Source organism: Muscardinus avellanarius (genome assembly GCF_963383645.1).
Source record: "Muscardinus avellanarius genome assembly, chromosome: X".
Classification (NCBI taxonomy): domain Eukaryota; kingdom Metazoa; phylum Chordata; class Mammalia; order Rodentia; family Gliridae; genus Muscardinus; species Muscardinus avellanarius.
In genome coordinates, this window is record NC_137792.1 from 130,079,991 (window position 1) to 130,097,826 (window position 17,836).

At 44.5% G+C, this 17,836-nt stretch overlaps 1 protein-coding gene across 1 annotated transcript in view; it reads right to left on the bottom strand.

Moving 5' to 3' along the window:
- Positions 1 to 17,473, bottom strand: part of TAF7L (TATA-box binding protein associated factor 7 like) — a gene marked incomplete at both ends in the record, with an annotated part of 28,805 nt that extends 11,332 nt beyond the window's left edge. Inside the window, 5 exons of the mRNA XM_080719032.1 lie at positions 5,980 to 6,032; positions 6,240 to 6,369; positions 7,957 to 8,090; positions 16,566 to 16,644; positions 17,405 to 17,473. Of these exons, the coding sequence (XP_080575158.1) occupies positions 5,980 to 6,032; positions 6,240 to 6,369; positions 7,957 to 8,090; positions 16,566 to 16,644; positions 17,405 to 17,473 (465 nt within the window). The remainder of the gene's footprint in view (positions 1 to 5,979; positions 6,033 to 6,239; positions 6,370 to 7,956; positions 8,091 to 16,565; positions 16,645 to 17,404) is intronic.
- Between the last annotated feature and the right edge of the window lie 363 nt (positions 17,474 to 17,836).

Below are 17,836 nucleotides of genomic sequence, written 5' to 3' on the forward strand. Positions count from 1 at the left end.
TGGATCTTAGTTACATGTTCTCTCTTGAATCCAGTTTTAGACAATTATCTCCACAGCAACCAATTTGTCATGCCACAAATAGAAATTAAGACTTTGAAGGGAAATAATAATCACAAACAACTTCTGGTAAAAGTGAACCCTAGCTCCCAAAGCTTTTGAAATAAAACCAGAGAAAAAAAGCAGACTGGAATACAGAAGGTGACTGGCAAGACTGTATCCATTCCTTTAGAAATTACTGAACATTAAACAATGAATTCATTTCTCAGTGAGTCAAATCCAATGTATGTGTATGGAAATGGGGGTTAAAGGTGCGAATGGAGGCTCAGAAATAATTTATAATTTATCTGATTTATTTGAAACTAACGAGCCTTTAAAGAAAACACAGTAAAGGTCAGCAATGAAATTATATCATAATTTCTACCTCGATAAAGTTGATTTCTTCAACTTGCTTGCAATCAGTGGGCTATGAAACAAAATGTAATAAACAATGAAGTCATTTTCTGATTGCCCTATTTCAGTAAACAGCTCTACAACTATTCTCAACTTAATTGCACATTTAGTAGGCCGTCAATAAATGTGGTCTACTGACGGAGTATGAAGACAACACATGGACTGGAAAGCTCAACACAGTAAAGATGTCAATTCTCCCCAAACTGAATATAATCTTAATGCGATTCCTATAAAACTTCCAGCAAGGTTTTCTGTCGATACAGACAAACGTATTCTAAAAGTTAGAGAGATGAATGTGGTGGAACATGCCTTTAATCCCAGTACTTGGGAGGTTGAGACAGGAAGATTGCAGGTTCACAGCCAGCTTCAGTGATTCAGCAAGGCTCTCAGCAACTCAGCAAGACCTTGTTTACAAATAAAAGTAAAATAGGACTGGGAATGTGGCTCGGAGGTACAATGTCCCTGGTTCAACCCCAGCACCACAAAATAGGAAAAAATAGAAGAGAAAAAAGAAAAGAGAGGTATAGGCTCCACAATGGCTCATGCAAGCTTTCTTTTTCTTTTTCTTTTTTTTGGAATCTGGGGATGGAACCCAGGGGCATTCTACATCCAAGCTACACCCCCTGCCCTATTTTTATTTTTTATTTTGAAACAGGGTCTCACTGAGTTGCAGAGGGCCTCACTAAGTAGCTGAGGCTGTCTGCGAACCGCGATCCTCCAGTCTCAGCCTCCCGAATGCTGGGATTACAAGCCTGTGCCACCACGCCCGGCCTAAAGCAATCTCGATAAATAAAACTGAAGTGGAAGGCATGCTGGCGTGCACCTGGAGCCCATAACTTTGGAGGCTGAGACTAGCCTTGGCCAGTAGTGAGACTCAGCAACCCAGGGAGACTGTGTTTCAAAATCAAAAGGGCTGGAGGAGGGTACAACTTGGAGGTAGAATGCCTGTGGGTGCAATCCCCAGTACAACAACAAAGGTTGCTGTGAGACAAATCAGTGTTCTGATTTCAAGGCCCGCTGCATTGTGATGCGAGCAGAAAGCTAGACAGTACACCCATGGGGCACAGAACTGACCCACACAATTATGCCCAGCTCATTTTTGGCAACAGTGCAAAGGCAAAACAATGCAAGGATAAGGAATGGTGCTGAAACAACTGGACATCTTTAAGCAGAAAAAAACCAAAGAACCTGGAACTAAACCTTGCACTTTTACCAAATCAACTGAAAACTAGATCATAAGCTTAGGTATAAAATGTCAAACTTTTAGAAAAAAAAACAAGAGAAAATCTTCAGGATCTGAGCCAAGCAAAACTTCTTAAATTTAACACAGAAAACCAAGATCCTTAACAGGAAAAAAGTTTCAGTAATCAGACCTCATTAAAATTTTTGCCAAGCACTGTGGCACGCACTTGTAATTCCAGTAAATGGAGAGGTTGAGACAGGAGCATCACAGGTTTGAGGCTAGCCTAGGCAACTTAGTGAGACTCAGCAACCTAGCAAGATCCTGCTTCAAGACAAAATTATTCACAAAAAGGGGTAGGAGGTAGAGCTTGGAGGTAGAATGCTCCTGGGTTCAATCCTCAATATCTCACACACACACACACACACACACACACACACACACACACACGTAAAAACTTTTGCCCTTTGAAAGATCATGTGAAGAGGATGAAAAGACAAGGTGTCAACAAAGAAAAGATATTTTCAAACTCCATATTCGACAAAAGACTAGTATTTAGAATACAAAGATAACTCCTAAAACTCAACAATAAAACAATCGTTTAAAAAATGAGCAAAAGCCGGGCGTGGTGGCGCACGCTTGTAATCCCCGCGCTTGGGAGGCAGAGACAGGAGGATCGCGCAGGTTCGAAGCCAGCCGCGCGCGCTGGCTTAGGAGACCCTGTTTCCAAATAAAAAAGTATAAAAAATAGGTCTGGGAGTGTAGCCCGGAAGTAGAAGGGCTTCCAGGAACCCCAGTACCACCAAAAAAATAAAAAATAAAAGAAAATTAAAAATGAGCAAAAAAGCCAGGCATGGTGGCACACATTGTAATCCCACTATGTTGTGGAAGGTCTCGCTGAGTTGCAAGGCTGGCTTCAAATCTGTGATCCTCCTGCCGCAGCCTCCCAAATACTGGGATTATAAGCATGCACCATGTCACCCAGCTAAGATCCTATATTTAAAAATCCCCAGCCGGGAGTGGTACTGGGAGGCTGAGACAGGAAGATCATAGAGGTTCAAAGCCAGCCTCAGCTACGTAGTGAGACCCTGTTTCCAAATAAAATATAAAATAGGTCTGGGAGTGTAGCCCGGAGGTGGAAAGCCCCTGGGTTCCATCCCCAGTACCACAAAAAATTAATTTTTAAAAATCCCCCAAAATTCAACTAGTTAATCTGGAAAACAATTCCATTCACAATAGCCTCAAAAAATACTTAGGATTAAATCTAATCAAGGAGGTGAAAGACCTCTACAATGAAAATTATAGAACATTGAAAAAAAAGAAATTGAAGACCTTAGAAATTGGAAAGACCTCCCATGTTTTTTTTTTGTTTGTTTGTTTGTTTGTTTGTTTTGTAGCACTGGGGGTGGAACCCAGAGGCTTTCTACCTCCGGGCTATACTCCCAGACCTATTTTATACTTTATTTGGAAACAGGGTCTCACTAAGGTACTGAGAGCCTCACTAAGTAGCTGAGTCTGGCTTCAAACCTGCGTGATCCTCCTGTCTCAGCCTCCCAAGCGCGGGGATTACAAGTGTGCGCCACCACGCCCGACAATCTCCCATGTTTTTGGATAGGCAGGATAAGTATTGTCAAAAAGGCCATACTACCAAAAGCAATCTACATATTCAATGCAATTTCTATCAAAATGGCAATACCATTCTTCATAAAACTAAAAAAGTCCTAAAATTCATATGGAAAAAACACAAAAGCCCAATCCTAAGCAATAAGAATCATGCTATAGGCATCATAATACCTGGTTTCAAATTATACTACAAAGCTATGGTAACAAAACAGCATGGTAATTGGCAAAAAAGACACACAGACCACTGGAACAGAAAAGAAGATTCAGAGACATTTATAGCCAATTGATTTTTTACAAAGATGCCCAAAACATACGCTGGAGAAAAGACAGCCTTTTCAGCAAATGGGGTTGGGAAAACTGAATACCGTATGTACAAGAATGAAATCAGATCCCAATCTCTCACCCTGAACACACTTCAACTCAAGATAGATCGAAGACCTAGAAATGAGATCTAAAACATTTCAATCACTAGAAGAAAACATGAGACCAACTCTCAAACATGTAGGTACTGGTAGAGACCTTCTCAATGAGACCCCTAAGCCTCAGGAAACAAAACTGAGGATCAGTAAATGGGATGGTACCAAATTAGAAAGGTCTGCATGCTGAGGATGAGGGTGCACACTTGTAATCCCAGTTCTTGTGAGGAGGAGACAGGAGGATCCCAGGTTCGAAGATAGCCTCAGCAGGCAGTGAAACTCACATCAACCTTAGGCAAGATCCTGTTTCAAAATAAAAATAAAATAGGGCTAGAGTTGTAGCTCAGAGGTAGAATGTCCCTGGGTTCAATCCCTAGTACCATACACACACATATATGCAAAAGCATTGAGACAGGAGGATCGCAGTTCTTGGCCAGCCTCAGCTACTTACTGAGGCCCTTTGTAATTCAGTGAGACCCTGTTTTAAAATAAAGAATGAAAAATAGTGCTGGGGTGTAGCTTGGTGGTAGAATGTCCCTGGGTTCTATCCCCACTACCACATATTAAAAAAAAAGAAGCTTCTTTACAGTAAAGGAAAACAACAAGAGTTTGAAGAAAGAGCCTATGGAATGGGGACAATATTTCTGTCAGCTACTCCCCTGATAGAGAATTAATATATAGAATAGATAGAGAACTCAAAAAAGTAACACACACACACAAACACACACCAACCCTCACCAGGAGTGGTGGTCTAAGCCTGTAATCCCAGTGCATAGGAGGCTAAGACAGAAAGATAGTAGGTTCACAGCCAGCGCCAGCAACTTAGCAAGGCCCTCAACAATTTAGTGAGACCCGTATCCTGGGTTCAGCCTCCAGTACAAAAAAAAAAAAAAAAAAAAAGAGGGACAACTGAACTAAATAGACACTTCTCAAAAGAAAAAATTCAAATGGCCACTAAATACATGAAAAAAATTTTCAACATTATTAACAATCAGGGAAATGAAAATCAAATTACACAGAGAAGCCAGGTGGCACATGCTTGTAATCCTGGTACTTGGGAGGCTGAGACAGGAGGATCGCGGTTCTCAGACAGCCTCAGCTACTTAGTGAGGCCCTCTGCAACTTAGTGAGACCTTTTTTTTTTCGGGTCTGGGGATGGAACCCAGGGGCATTCGACCTCCGAGCTACACCCCCTACCCAAATTTTTATTCTTTATTTTGAAACAGGGTCTCACTGAGTTGCGGAGGGCTTCACTAAGTAGCTGAGGTTGTCCGCGAACCGCGATCCTCCAGTCTCAGTCTCCCAAATGCTGGGATTAAAAGCATACGCCACCACGCCCGGCTTAGTGAGCCCTTTTTAAAATAAAGAATAAAAATAGGGCTGAGAAGCTGGGCATGGTGGTGCACACTTGTAATCCCAGCACTCCAGAGGCAGAGATAGGAGGATCATGGTTTGTAGCCAGCCTCAGCTACTTAGTGAGGCCCTTTGCAACTCAGTGAGACCCTACTTCAACATAAAGAATAAAAAATAGGGCTGGGGGTGTAGCTTGAAGGTAGAATGCCCCTGGGTTCCATCCCCAGTACCACACACACACACACACACACACACACACACAAATCTACACTGAGATTCCATCGATCCCTAGAGATGGCAATCATCAAGAATATAAACAATAATAAATTACTGTAAATTTGTACCACCACTGTGGAGATCAGTATGGAGGTTCCTTGAAAGACTGGGAAAAGAACCACCATGTGACCCATCGGTGCCATGCCTCGGTATCTTCCCAAAAGAATTAAAGTGAGAATAAGCACATCCATGTTTATTACAGTACAGTTCACAATAGTCCAACTATTAAACCAGCCTTAGTGTTCATCAACAGATGAGGGAAGAAAGAAACAGTGTTAAAGCCAGGTGTGGTGGCACACACTTGTATTCCCAGCATTCTGGAGGCGGAGACAGGAGGATTTGTGATTCTCGGACAGCCTCAGCTACTTAGTGAGACCCTTTGCAACTCAGTGAGACCCATTTCCAAATAAAATGTAAAATAGGGCTGGGAGTATAGCCCAGAGGTAGAAGGCCCCTGGGTTCTCTCCCCAGTACCACATACACACAAAAGATAAAAGAGCAGGTCTCTTTTTATTCATTGATCCATTTCCAAATGCTAGCATTTACTCACATTCAACAAATGGCGACTGGACGCGCAAATGAACGAAGAAGGGATTCCCAACTGACTTTTTCCCTTTCCTTCCCATGCACAATCCTCTTCTAATCGACCCAGCACATACACACACATAACATGAGACTAACCTGTTTTATTTTCCGGAACCTTTTCTTTCTGACATTCTTAAGTGGTGGAGTAACTAAAACAAATACGATATGGTGAAACATATATATGATTGATGGTAGTCGCGTGCCTATTGGAATTTGATTAAGAAAAAGGTCATGTATGACAGGACTCCTCCTTTACAAGTGTCCGGGAGCCTAAAGAACTAGGTAGGAGGTCCTCACTTCGCAAGAGCGAGATTCACAAATCTAGGCAGCTGCAGCAAGCGGGGCTGGTGACTTACTCCCGTGCTTCCAGGCGTATTTCTTCTCTGACTCATTTTCGGTGCTCCCGACTGCATTCGGGTCAGTGGAGGAAACTGGTTCTTGTGGAGAGGAGGGGAGATGACCAGCACCAGCACTGCACACGAGCATCTACGTTTAGCGAACACAAAGATGACCATGGCCACGAGTCGCAGCTTAGGACTAAATCGTGATGGTTCTTACCACCACAAATCCCACTGTACCCAAGAAACCATCCGTTGGCATTTGGAGAAAATCAAGTATGATGTACTATACGTTCCAGATCTCCCTCATATCCTTTGTCTCTCAGATTCCTTTTCTGTTCTCCCCTCCGTCCTCTTGCTGAGTAGCACTGCATATAGACTAGGAGGATTTTAGCTAGAAAGCAGTAGAAAAACACTTGTGTCTTTGGAGTTAAAGAGGAAATTAGAAAACAGCAGAGGCCGGGTGTGGTGGTACACGCTTAGAATCCCAGCATTTGGGAGGCTGAGACAGGATGGCGGTTTGAAGCCAGCCTCAGCTACTTAGTGAAGTCCTCAGCAACTCAGTGAGACCCTGTTTCAACATAAAGAATAAAAAATAGGGCTGGTGCTGTAGCTCAGAGGTAGAATGCTCCTGGGGTCCATCCCCAGTACCTCAAAACACACATACACACACACACACACACACACACACACACACACACACAGCAGAAACGATGCCTAATAACAAATTTATTTACGTATATTTATTTTGAAATTCCAATACTGGACATTGAACCCAAGGGCATTCTACCTCTGAAATACATTTAATATTGTATTTTATATTGACTTTTTATATTGTATTTATTTAATTTTAAAAAATTTGCAGTACTGAGGTTGGAACCCAGGGTCATTCTACCTCCGAGCTACACCTCCAGCCCTATCTTTTATTCTTTCTTTTTAAACAGGGTTTCACTGAGTTGCAAAGGGCCTAAGTAGCTGAGGCTGGCCGCAAACCATGATCCTCCTGTCTCAGCCTCCCAAATGCTGAGATTACAAGCGTGCACCACCACACCCGGCTTTTCAATTATATTTTGAAACAGGGTCTGGCTCAGTTGCTCAGGGTCTTGATATGTTGTTGAGTCTGGCCTGAAACCTGTGATCTTCCTGTTTCGGCCTCTCAAGTACTGGGATTGCAGAGGTATGCCGCCATGGCCAGCAATAGGGCCAATTAAAAATTTAATCTCAAGAGCTAACAGACCGCTTTAGCAGAAAGTTCAGAAGATGATTCCATAAAAAATACTTATATTTTTAAATGAATAAAAGTCACTATACATGGCAGAGGACTCTACAAGTTTCTTGAATTAAATAAGGTAGTAAAAATTAAAGATCTACTTGGGCGCAGTGGTGCACACATGTAATCCCAGTACTTTGGAGGCAGAGAAAGGAGGACCATCAAATTCTAGGCTGGCCTCAGCAACTGAGAGAGATCCTGTCTCAAAATAAAAAATAAGAAGTGTTGGAGGTGTTGTAGCTTGATGGTAAGTGTCTCTGGTTTCAATTCCCAACACCAAAAGAAAAGTTATGGATTAAACATCAAACCTGAACATGATATTTTATTCCTGTACAACTGAACTGGAACTTTAGAAATGGCACAGCAAACATTCACCAAGTAGAAAGGTACTGAAAGATAAAGGCAAGATGACAGGGATTCCTAGAAGGATGTGAGAACTAGAAGATTAGGAAAATTAATTCAGACCTGGGAAATATCTGCTGTTTTGTAAAAGGTCTTCTTATCAAGTGTTTTCAGACTCCCAATAACACAAGGCAAATCAACGAGTATAGCAGACAGTGAGACATCTTCTACTTCAACAACTGCATGACGTCTTTCAGCTAAAAAGAAGCAGAGAACAATAAAGTTAACATCTTCCCATCAAACTATCTTGTGATGCTGGGGACCAAACCAGGGGGAATTCTGCCTCCAAAATACACCCCCAGTTCTTTTGATATTTCAATTTTATTTATTTTTTTTCACATGGAGTTAAGTTTATTAAGCTAACAGAGGTAATGAAAACTGCCATCTAATAATGTCTCAAATTGGAAAAGATTAAAGTAATTACAGAACTTGGCTGGATAATTACGAAGGTGGTCTCCTTGGTGGTTGAAGGACACACCTAGCAAGGATCTACAAGTGAGCCTGGATGGGAAGTGGAGTTAGTTGGTTCATAGCCTTATTTTCCAAGAGTTAAGTCCAGTGGATCCTCATTATTTATAGATTCGGTATATGTGGATTTTTTTATTTTTATTTTTATTGGTGCATTGTATTCATACATCACATTGGAATACAAGACTTGAGAGGATATACAAGCACACATCATCCAATTAGCCCTCATCCAATCCCCATCCCATTCCCTCCCCCTCCCTCGATCCCATGCTTGATTGGTGATTATCTTTGATACATTTGTTTATGTACCTCCTGAGTTTTAAAGAGGTTCCATCCTCCCCCATCCGATCCCCTCTGATTGGTCACCTTAATTGCTTCACTATAGGGCCCTTTATACAACTCGACCTCCTCCTGTTACCCCTTTCCTCCTAGTTATTGCTAATTAGAAGAAGCATTTGGTTTTTATTTTCTGTGCTATTTCTCTGTGCATGCCGCATTGCAAGTTCCAATCCCACTCTTGACGGCCCCAGTAGCGGCCTGGCCACCCGGAGGACTCTGATCCCAACCTCTCTGGCTCCAGCACCAGCCTTGCCTCATGGAAGGCCCTGATCCTGGCCTTGCTGGCCCCTGCACCGGCTTAACCCCTCGGCTGGCTCCGATCCCAGCCTTGGAGGCCCCAGCACCAGCCTTGCCTCACAGCAGGCTCCGATCCCGGCCTCACTGGCCCTGACACCAGCCTAACCCCTTGGCAGGCTCCGATCCCAGCCTCGGAGGCCTCAGTAGCGGCCTTGCCTCACGGTAGGCTCCAGTCCTGGCCTCGCTGGCCCTAGGACCAACCGAACCCCTCGGCAGGCTCCGATCCCGGCCTCAGAGGCCCCAGCACCAGCCTTGCCTCACAGCAGGCTCCGATCCTGGGCTTGCTGGCTCCAGGACTGGCCTAACCCCTCGGCAGGCTCCGATCCCGGCCTCAGAGGCCCCAGCACCGGCCTCGCCTCACGGCAGGCTCCGATCCCGGCCCCGCTGACCCCGGCACTGGCCTAACCCCTCGGTAGGCTCCTATCCTGGCCTCGGAGGCCTCAGCACCGGCCTTGCCTCACATCAGGCTCCAATCCCTGGCTCGCTGGCCCCTGCATGAGCCTAACCCCTCTGCAGGCTCCAATCCCGGCCTTAGAGGCCCCAGCACTGGCCCTGCCTCATGGCAGGTTCCAATCCCGGCTTTGCTGTCCCTGTCACCGGCCTCACCCCTCGGCTGGCTCCAATCCGAGCACCCTCTTCATCCAGCAGGTTGTCCCACGTTCCCGAGGGTGCGTGGTGGGTAGCATTCTGCCACTGGGGTTATTTCTTCAAAAGTTCCAGGTGTATTGCATCAGATCTCTGCCTCCCCTGAGTACTGGCCGCTGCCATTGCCACTGCCTCCACCATTTCAAATCTTTCCCAAGCTCTTTTTCCACACTGCATGTTGCCCAGTGTTCCTAAGCATGCGCAATGGTAGCATTCAATCTTTGGGGTAATTTCTCCAGAATATAAGGTTGGTAGGATCAGATTTCTGCCTCTCCCAAATACAAGCCTCCACCCCCATCCTCCTAGGTCTCCGCTAAATTCTCTCCTTACAGGTGATGTCCAGGATTCTTAAAGATGTAGAGAAGAAGCAGTCCTCCTTTCCGGGGAATTTTTCCAAAAGTTCCAGTTCAGTTGGATATATATATATCTCCAGTATCCTGGCTGCCGCCGTGGCCATCTTGACCCCTCTCCAATATTTTTCTTTACTTTTTTTCCTTTTTTTCCCATTTTTTTCTTTTCATTTTTTCAAATAAGAGAAGACAATATGTGTGGTTTGAGGAGGCTGTGGGCTCAGGCATTCGGTAGCAATGAATTTTTTTCTTTCCTCCCTTCCAAGAGTGGGGTCCAACAGCCTCACCGTGCAGAGCAGAATCTGCTGTTCTAAGCCCACCATGGCCTGTCGCAGCACAGCAGTGCTGGGTTCCTCTGTACCCGTGGCTGGGCCTCCTGTTTGGTACCAGGCCTCCTGGAACTCAGGCTCGGCCTCCTGCCCAGCACCATGCCTTCCCCGGGGGTAGGCCGGGCACCCGCCCCCCCCGGGGGGGCTCCGGACCTTCCAGCCCGGGCCTCCAGACCTTCCAGGGGGCCGCCGGGCCCCGCGCGCCCCACACGATCCCCTCCTGGGGCCCAGGGCCCTACGGCCCGGGCCTCTGGTCCTTCCGGGGGTCAATATTTCAATTTTTAAAATAGGTCTTGCTAGGTTGCTGAGAGCCTTGCTAAATTGCTGGGGATGGGCTCAAAACTTTGATCCTCCTAATGAACTCTTAAGCTTCCTAGGGTTTGTATATATATATATATATATATATATATATATATATATATATAGTTTGGAAACAGGGTCTTGCTAAGTTGCCGAAAGCCTCACTAAGTAGCCGAGGCTGGCTTTGAACCCATGCGATCCTCCTGTCTCAGCCTCCCACGCGCGGGGATTACAAGCGTGCACCACCACGCCTGGCTCTTCCTAGGGTTTGAATGATGAAGACTTAAATGGGAGAGACTAGTCTTTCAGTGAAATCTACTTTTTCACAATGCTTGAGTTGAGTACACAATTAGTAACTTCCCAGAGAAAAGGAAGAATATATGGAGCTCTTTTTTCCCAGTATATGCCACTCATTTAAAAGTAGCTTAGTTTCTTAGTAATGGCTGTGGAGTAAATTTGGTTAAAATATTAAACTTTTCATTCTCATCCTCAAAGGCAAATTTCACTCAAACACATTCCTTTTTGCTAGAAGCATTCAACAGTGTCATGCCTTTTTAAAGGATCAGATGAGGGAAGGGGTGGTGTATATGTGTTTTTAAAGCATCAAGTGAGGGAAGGGATGGTCCCACAATGGTGCTAATAAGTCTCAAGCTAAAAAATCTCTAGTTGGAGTCAGGTGTGGTGCCACGTGCTGGTGATCCTAGAACTTAGGAGGCTGAGATAGGAGGATCACAGGTTCGTGGCCAGCCTCAGCTAGTTAGTGAGGCCCTCTGCAACTTAGGAAGACCCTATTTAAAAAATAAAGAATAAAAAATACAGGGTTGGGGGTATAGCTTGGATGTAGAATGCCCCTGGGTTCAATCCCCAGAACCACTACCAAGTAAACTCTAGTTGACTTCACAATGATAAAAGTCTAACAGCCATATACTGAACTCTGAATCCTGCTCAGAAGTCTCCACTCTGAATGTATTTTTGAAATAGGATCTAAGTTGAGGGCCTTATTAAGTTACTGAGGCTGTCTGTCCTTGAACCTGCAAACTTCCTGTATCAGCCTCCCAAGTACTGGGATTACAAGGATGCACCACCATGCCCAGCTATGAATGCCTTTTGACAAGAGGATTCAGTTATAATATAATTGTATGTGAGAAAGAAAGATGAGATACCATGTCCGATATGATCCATTTTGTGTGAATTAACTTCAACATTATTTAAATCCTAGTATTATGCATAAATGCTTTATCTGTAAAGAAACACACAAAGAAATAGTTAATATTGATTATCTTTGGTATCAAGGTTGAAACACTGTGAGGAAGGAGAGTTAAATTTTTCCTTTTGAATTTTTTTATTTGCTGAGTGTTGTACTACAAACCTATAATTCCAGCAACTCAGAAGGCTGAGGAAGGAGGCTCACATATCTGAGGGCAGCCTGGGTAATGTGACAAGACCCTGTCTTATAACAAAATAAAAAGGGGTAGGTATGTAACTCAGTGGTAGAGCACCCCTGGGTTTAGTCCCCAGTACTCCATAAACAAACTTTTCTGTTTATTTGAATTTTCTAACCATGAACTTGTATCATCTTTTATTTTACTTATTTTCTCTTTTGGTAATAGGGAATTTGGTGAACCCAGGGGCATTCCACATCTGAGACACACCATCAGTCCGTTTTATATATTTTTATTACTATTTTAAACCAGGGTCGCACTAAGTTGCTGAGAGTCTTGTTTAGTGGCTAAGGCTGGCCTTGAATCTGTGATCTTCCTGTTCACTCTCCCAAGTACTGGGGTTATAGTTGTGTGCCACTGTGCCTGGCATCTTTTATTTTTTTAATGTCAATAAGGGATGAGTGGTGTAATTATAGACTGCCTTTTGTTTTCTTTTTTTTTCAGTACTAGAGATGGAACCCAGAAGAATTCTATCTCTGAGCTCCACCCCAGCCCTATTTTTTGATCTTTATTTTGAAACAGGGTCTCACTAAGTTGCAAAGGGCCTTACTAAGTAGCTGAGGCTGTCTGTGAACCACAATCCTCCTCTCTCAGCCTCCTGAATGCTGGGATTACAAGCGTGCGCCACCACACTCGGCTTTGCTTTCTTCTTTATATACCTCTATGTACTTATTTATTATTTGTTTATTTATTTACTTTTGTGGTATTGGGAAAGGAACCCAGGAGAATTCTACCTCTGGGCTATATCCCCAGCCCTATTTTTTCATTCCTTATTTTGAAACAGGGTCTCACTAAGTTGCAGAGGGCCTCACTAAGTAGATAAGGCTGGCTGTGAACCTGCGATCCTCCTGTCTCAGCTTCCCAAGTACTAGGATTACAAGTGTGCGCCACCACACCCAGCTACCTCTCTGTGTTTAAAAGGCTACCAAATATTTATTTTGGTGTGCACTTTAGGCAGATAACCCTGACAAGGAAGCGTTTCTTTATTTCTATTCTGGGGGCTTTGTAAAATTAATTTGATTTTAACTGAAAATCATAATTGTATTCTATTTGTGGGGTACAATGTGCTGCTTTGATCAACATGAAATTATTAAGTCAACCTAATGAACATATCCACACTTACCAGTTTTGGGAGTGTTACATTTGAAATTTCCTTTCTTGATGGGCACGGTGGCATGCACCTACAGTTCCAGCAACTCAGGAGCTAAAGGGTAAGGATCTCTGTACCCAGGAATGTGAGAGCATCCTGGACAACAGAGTGAGAACTGATCTCAAAAAAGAAAAAAAAGCAGGGTGTGGTGTAATCTCAGTACTTGGGAGGCTGAGACAGGAGGACTGCAGTTTATGAATAGCCTCAGCTATTTAGGGAGATCCTCTACAACTTAGTGAGACCCTGTTTCTGTGGTGAGCCGCCATTGAAAGATGGCGCCGGCTTCCTGCCTCTGAGCTTGATTAGGCACATGGCTGTGCAGGAAGCAACTCCATATTTGGAGGCTAGGGTTGCGTAACACATGACGTGGTGGTGACCTGACGAGCGTGAGCCAGTGAGTGAGTGAGATGTGGCAAGAAGTGATTGGGGGAGTTAATGTTTATAATGCCTTGCGCGAGGCAGATCTTCGCCATTCCGCCATTACTAGTATCCTGAATAAATGGCTTGCAAGAAGAGCTTCGTGTCGTGTCTTAATCGCTGGTCGAGGGACGCGACAACTGGTGGCCCGTGCGGGGAAAAAACAGCTCCCGTGCGTGAAGCTCAGAACTTGCTGTCGTCAGGGAAGGTGCACCGGTAAGTCCCCTGGTAAGTTGGGGGGTCCGCGAAAAATGCGGGTAACCGCTCTCACCTGTGGATAAGGGGAGAGCAAATCCAGTAGAGCTGCGATCAAAGCAGACGGGAAAGTGACAGTAGAGCTGCGATCAAAGCAGACGCGGGAAAGTGACAGTAGAGCTGCGATCAAAGCAGACGCGGGAAAGTGGAAGTAGAGCCGCGGTCAAGCAGACGCGGGAAAGTGAAAGTGGAGTTGCGGTTAAAGCAGACGCGAAAAAGTGAAAGTGGAGTTGCGGTCAAAGCAGACGCGGGAACGCAAAGGTAAAGCCGCGATCAAGGCGGACCATTTTTGAATTTCATTTTGAGCTTAGTTTTGGGATGGGGGCTTCGCAGTCTCATCCAATTTTTTTGGCTCTCCAGGAGCTACTTTATTCTAGAAGTTTAGAATTTAGAGAGTCTACTTTAGAGAAATTTTTAAATGATTGTGACAGAGCCGCTCCATGGTTTGCTGTCTCAGGTAACCTGACAGTTCCTAGTTGGGAAAAGCTTGGTCGAGATCTTGAATATGCCAAGCAACAGGGAAGCCTTAATCCCTGTGTTCTACCTATTTGGAAATTGGTCAGAGGTTGTTTAGAAGATCAAAAATATCACGATGCTATTAAGGAAGGGCAAACCGCCCTTGAATTACTCAAAGAACAGAAATCTGAGGAATCTCGGTTCAGATGGAATGGAGATGGGGAATTCTATCGGCATTTCTGGTAAGAAAATTAATCTACCCTACCTCCCGTTAGAGCTTTTCCTTTTGTAATAGTTTGTGCTGGAATAATAGAAGTTTTTCTCATGCTATGATTGCTTGAATTCCTCGCTGGGTTCCAGTCCCAGTGGATGCTCCCAATTCCATGGTCTTATTTAGGTCTAAACGAGATTTTGGCATCACGGCTGCCGTTGTAGCCGCGGTTGCTGCCGCTGCTGCTGCGGGCACTGCAGCTGCAATTGCCTTAACTCAGACAGTACAGACAGCGGAGACTTTAATTAATATGTCCTCCACTGTGGCGCAGGCCTTAGATACTCAAACAACGCTGAATAGTCAACTTAAAGGCGGCCTTATGGTAGTCAATCAGCGCACTGATTTAGTACAAGAACAAATTGAGGTATTATGGCAGCTTGCTCAGCTTGGATGTGAATGGAGATATCCTGGTCTCTGTGTTACCAGCGTTCAATATGAAAACTTTACAAAAGCCGCTAACCTGTCTCGGGAGTTGTCAATTTATCTTTTAGGCAACTGGACGGGAGAATTTGAAATCCAACTAGAGAGATTACGCACTGCCGTGGTCACCGTCAACTCGACTCGTGTGGACATCAGTTTGGCTGAAGGACTGTCATCTTGGATAACTCGTGCCATGAATCATCTAAAGGAATGGGCTGGATTGGGGACCTTGATGGGATTGTTGGTTGTGGCTGTGTTGTTTTGTGTCTGGTGCATTGCTCGTCTTCGCCAAAGTTTTAATCATAATACAGCCATGTTTATACAGGCCTGTGTGGCTATCGAGGCAGGACAATCACCCCAAGCCTGGCTCGCGGCAGCTAAGGCATAGTGGCTCAGGTTGCAAGGCAAAGCACTGCAGCTGAGGGCACAAGTTTGGTCCTCAGGAAGAGTACGCTTGACTGCACACGGGTTAGGCACCCAAGTACCCGTCCCTAGAAAAAGGTGCCAGTGATTAATAGGGGTCAAACCTCTGCTCTTACCTGTTGCCTATAAAAACAAAAAGAGGGAATTGTGGTGAGCCGCCATTGAAAGATGGCGCCGGCTTCCTGCCTCTGAGCTTGATTAGGCACATGGCTGTGCAGGAAGCAACTCCATATTTGGAGGCTAGGGTTGCATAACACATGACGTGGTGGTGACCTGACGAGCGTGAGCCAGTGAGTGAGTGAGATGTGGCAAGAAGTGATTGGGGGAGTTAATGTTTATAATGCCCTGCGCGAGGCAGATCTTCGCCATTCCGTTATTATGAGTATCCTGAATAAACGGCTTGCAAGAAGAGCTTCGTGTCGTGTCTTAATCGCTGGTCGAGGGACGCGACATGTTTCCAAATAAAGAATTTAAAAAATAGGGCTGGGGGTATAGCTCGGAGGTAGAATGCCCCTGGGTTCCATCCCTAGTACCACAAAAATAAAATAAGGCTGGGGGTATAGTTCGGAGGTAGAATGCCTGTGGGTTCAATGCTCAGTACCACAAAAAAAAAAAATAGGGCTGGGGGTGTAGCTTGGAAGTAGAATGCCCCTGGGTTCCATCCCCAATACTGCAAAAAAGAAAAAAAATGCAAAAAAATAAAATAAAAAATAAAATAAAGCCGGGCGTGGTGGCGCATTCTTGTAATCCCAGCATTACAAGTACTACCACAAAAAAGAAAAGAAAGATGTGTTACTTTTGACACAAAGAATAGCATATTCATTTGTTATTCTGTCTGACATTCAGAAATCATAAAGATTTCCATATGAAAGTTGACAGTCAAGCTTATATAAACTATGATAATTACTCACAAGGTACAGAATTCCTATTTCCTTTCCACTTTAAAAAACAAGCCTGAGTGACCTAAGATTCTCCAATGAACAATTCCTTCAAGGCAGAGACCATCTTCTAGTCTTTTTTACACGTTTAGTACCTAGTATAGGGCCTAGAAGTAGTGAGCCTTTAATAAACCACTGTCCCATTTATGGTGAATGGATATCAGCCACTTACGAGACAAGTCGATTTTTAGTTTATCCTTCATGGCGGCACTTCCAGAATGTATTAGGCGCCTGACGGTGGCAGCTTGTTCCTAAAAAGAAGGCGAATTGAAAAGTGAAAAGGATCACTTGTCTATCTGGCAGCTAATAGAAAAGATACATTAAAAAAGAACCACGCCTCGTTCGGATGTTAATAACCATGCCGTGTGCCATGAGACTGCATCATACACACCGAGTTAGGACAAACATCTTCATTGTCTTCGAGCAGCACCGTCTGCGCCTTCACCCAGCTTTGTATTTCTTTCTCTCCCGCTACCTTTCGGCTCTAGTTGCTAGGGAAAGGCAACTACAGTTTACTGGGGGCATGAATTAATGCTAATTAGGGAGCTACCTTTCTGAACCCCATCCTTAGCACAGCTTCCTAAAGAATGTTTGAATACAGGTATGGTGGAAGAGACTCCGACACAATGCTGGGGTGAGCTGTGGCCATCGGTGCCCGGTGAGGGATCTGCAGGACACACGACGCTGCTCAGTCTCACTGCCGCTTGCTGAGGTGACAGAAAAGGTTTTAGAAGAGTCTTATGGCGGCTGTCCAGGGACCAGGCTGCTAGTGTCTGTGATAAGCGAATGGGTCCATCGCTGTTGCAGCTCTCTGCACCCACATGATGCCTGGTACGCATGGGAGGAAAGAAATCTGCGGGAAGAATACACACTAGAATAGGAGCGCGGAGTAGGTCGTGATTCCTGGGAAACAAATGTTCGGCGTTTCTGTAGCTGAGTCACGCTACAGACTCCGAGCAGCACTGTACTTCTGCCCTGCAGATATCTAGCCTGAGATTCACGGTTTCTTACCAGAGGCAGACGCAATATAAACTGGCTCTCGAGTTCAAGGGAAGGGTCATCATCCTGGCTTTTGTTCATCTCTTTGGGGGTTCATGAAAACAACAAGAAAACCAACAGAAAGTCAGTCAAAATTCTTCTCACTCCCTCTGCTGACCTCTTCTGGCAGTAGTGGTGAAAATGTGGAAGATCTTGCACATATGATGTATGTACAGTCCTGAAATATTTTGACATATTTTGGTTATTTCTTTTCTTCCTTGTAGTAAGGACTGAACCCAGGTGCATTCTGCTTCCAAGCTATGCCACTAGACCTTTTTATTTTGAAACAGGGTTTTGCTAAACTGCTGAGGTTGGCCTCAAACTCGAAATCCTCCTACCGCAGCCTCCAAAGTACTGGAATTATAGATGTGCACCACCGCACCTGTCTACAGCTACAAAGCAGGT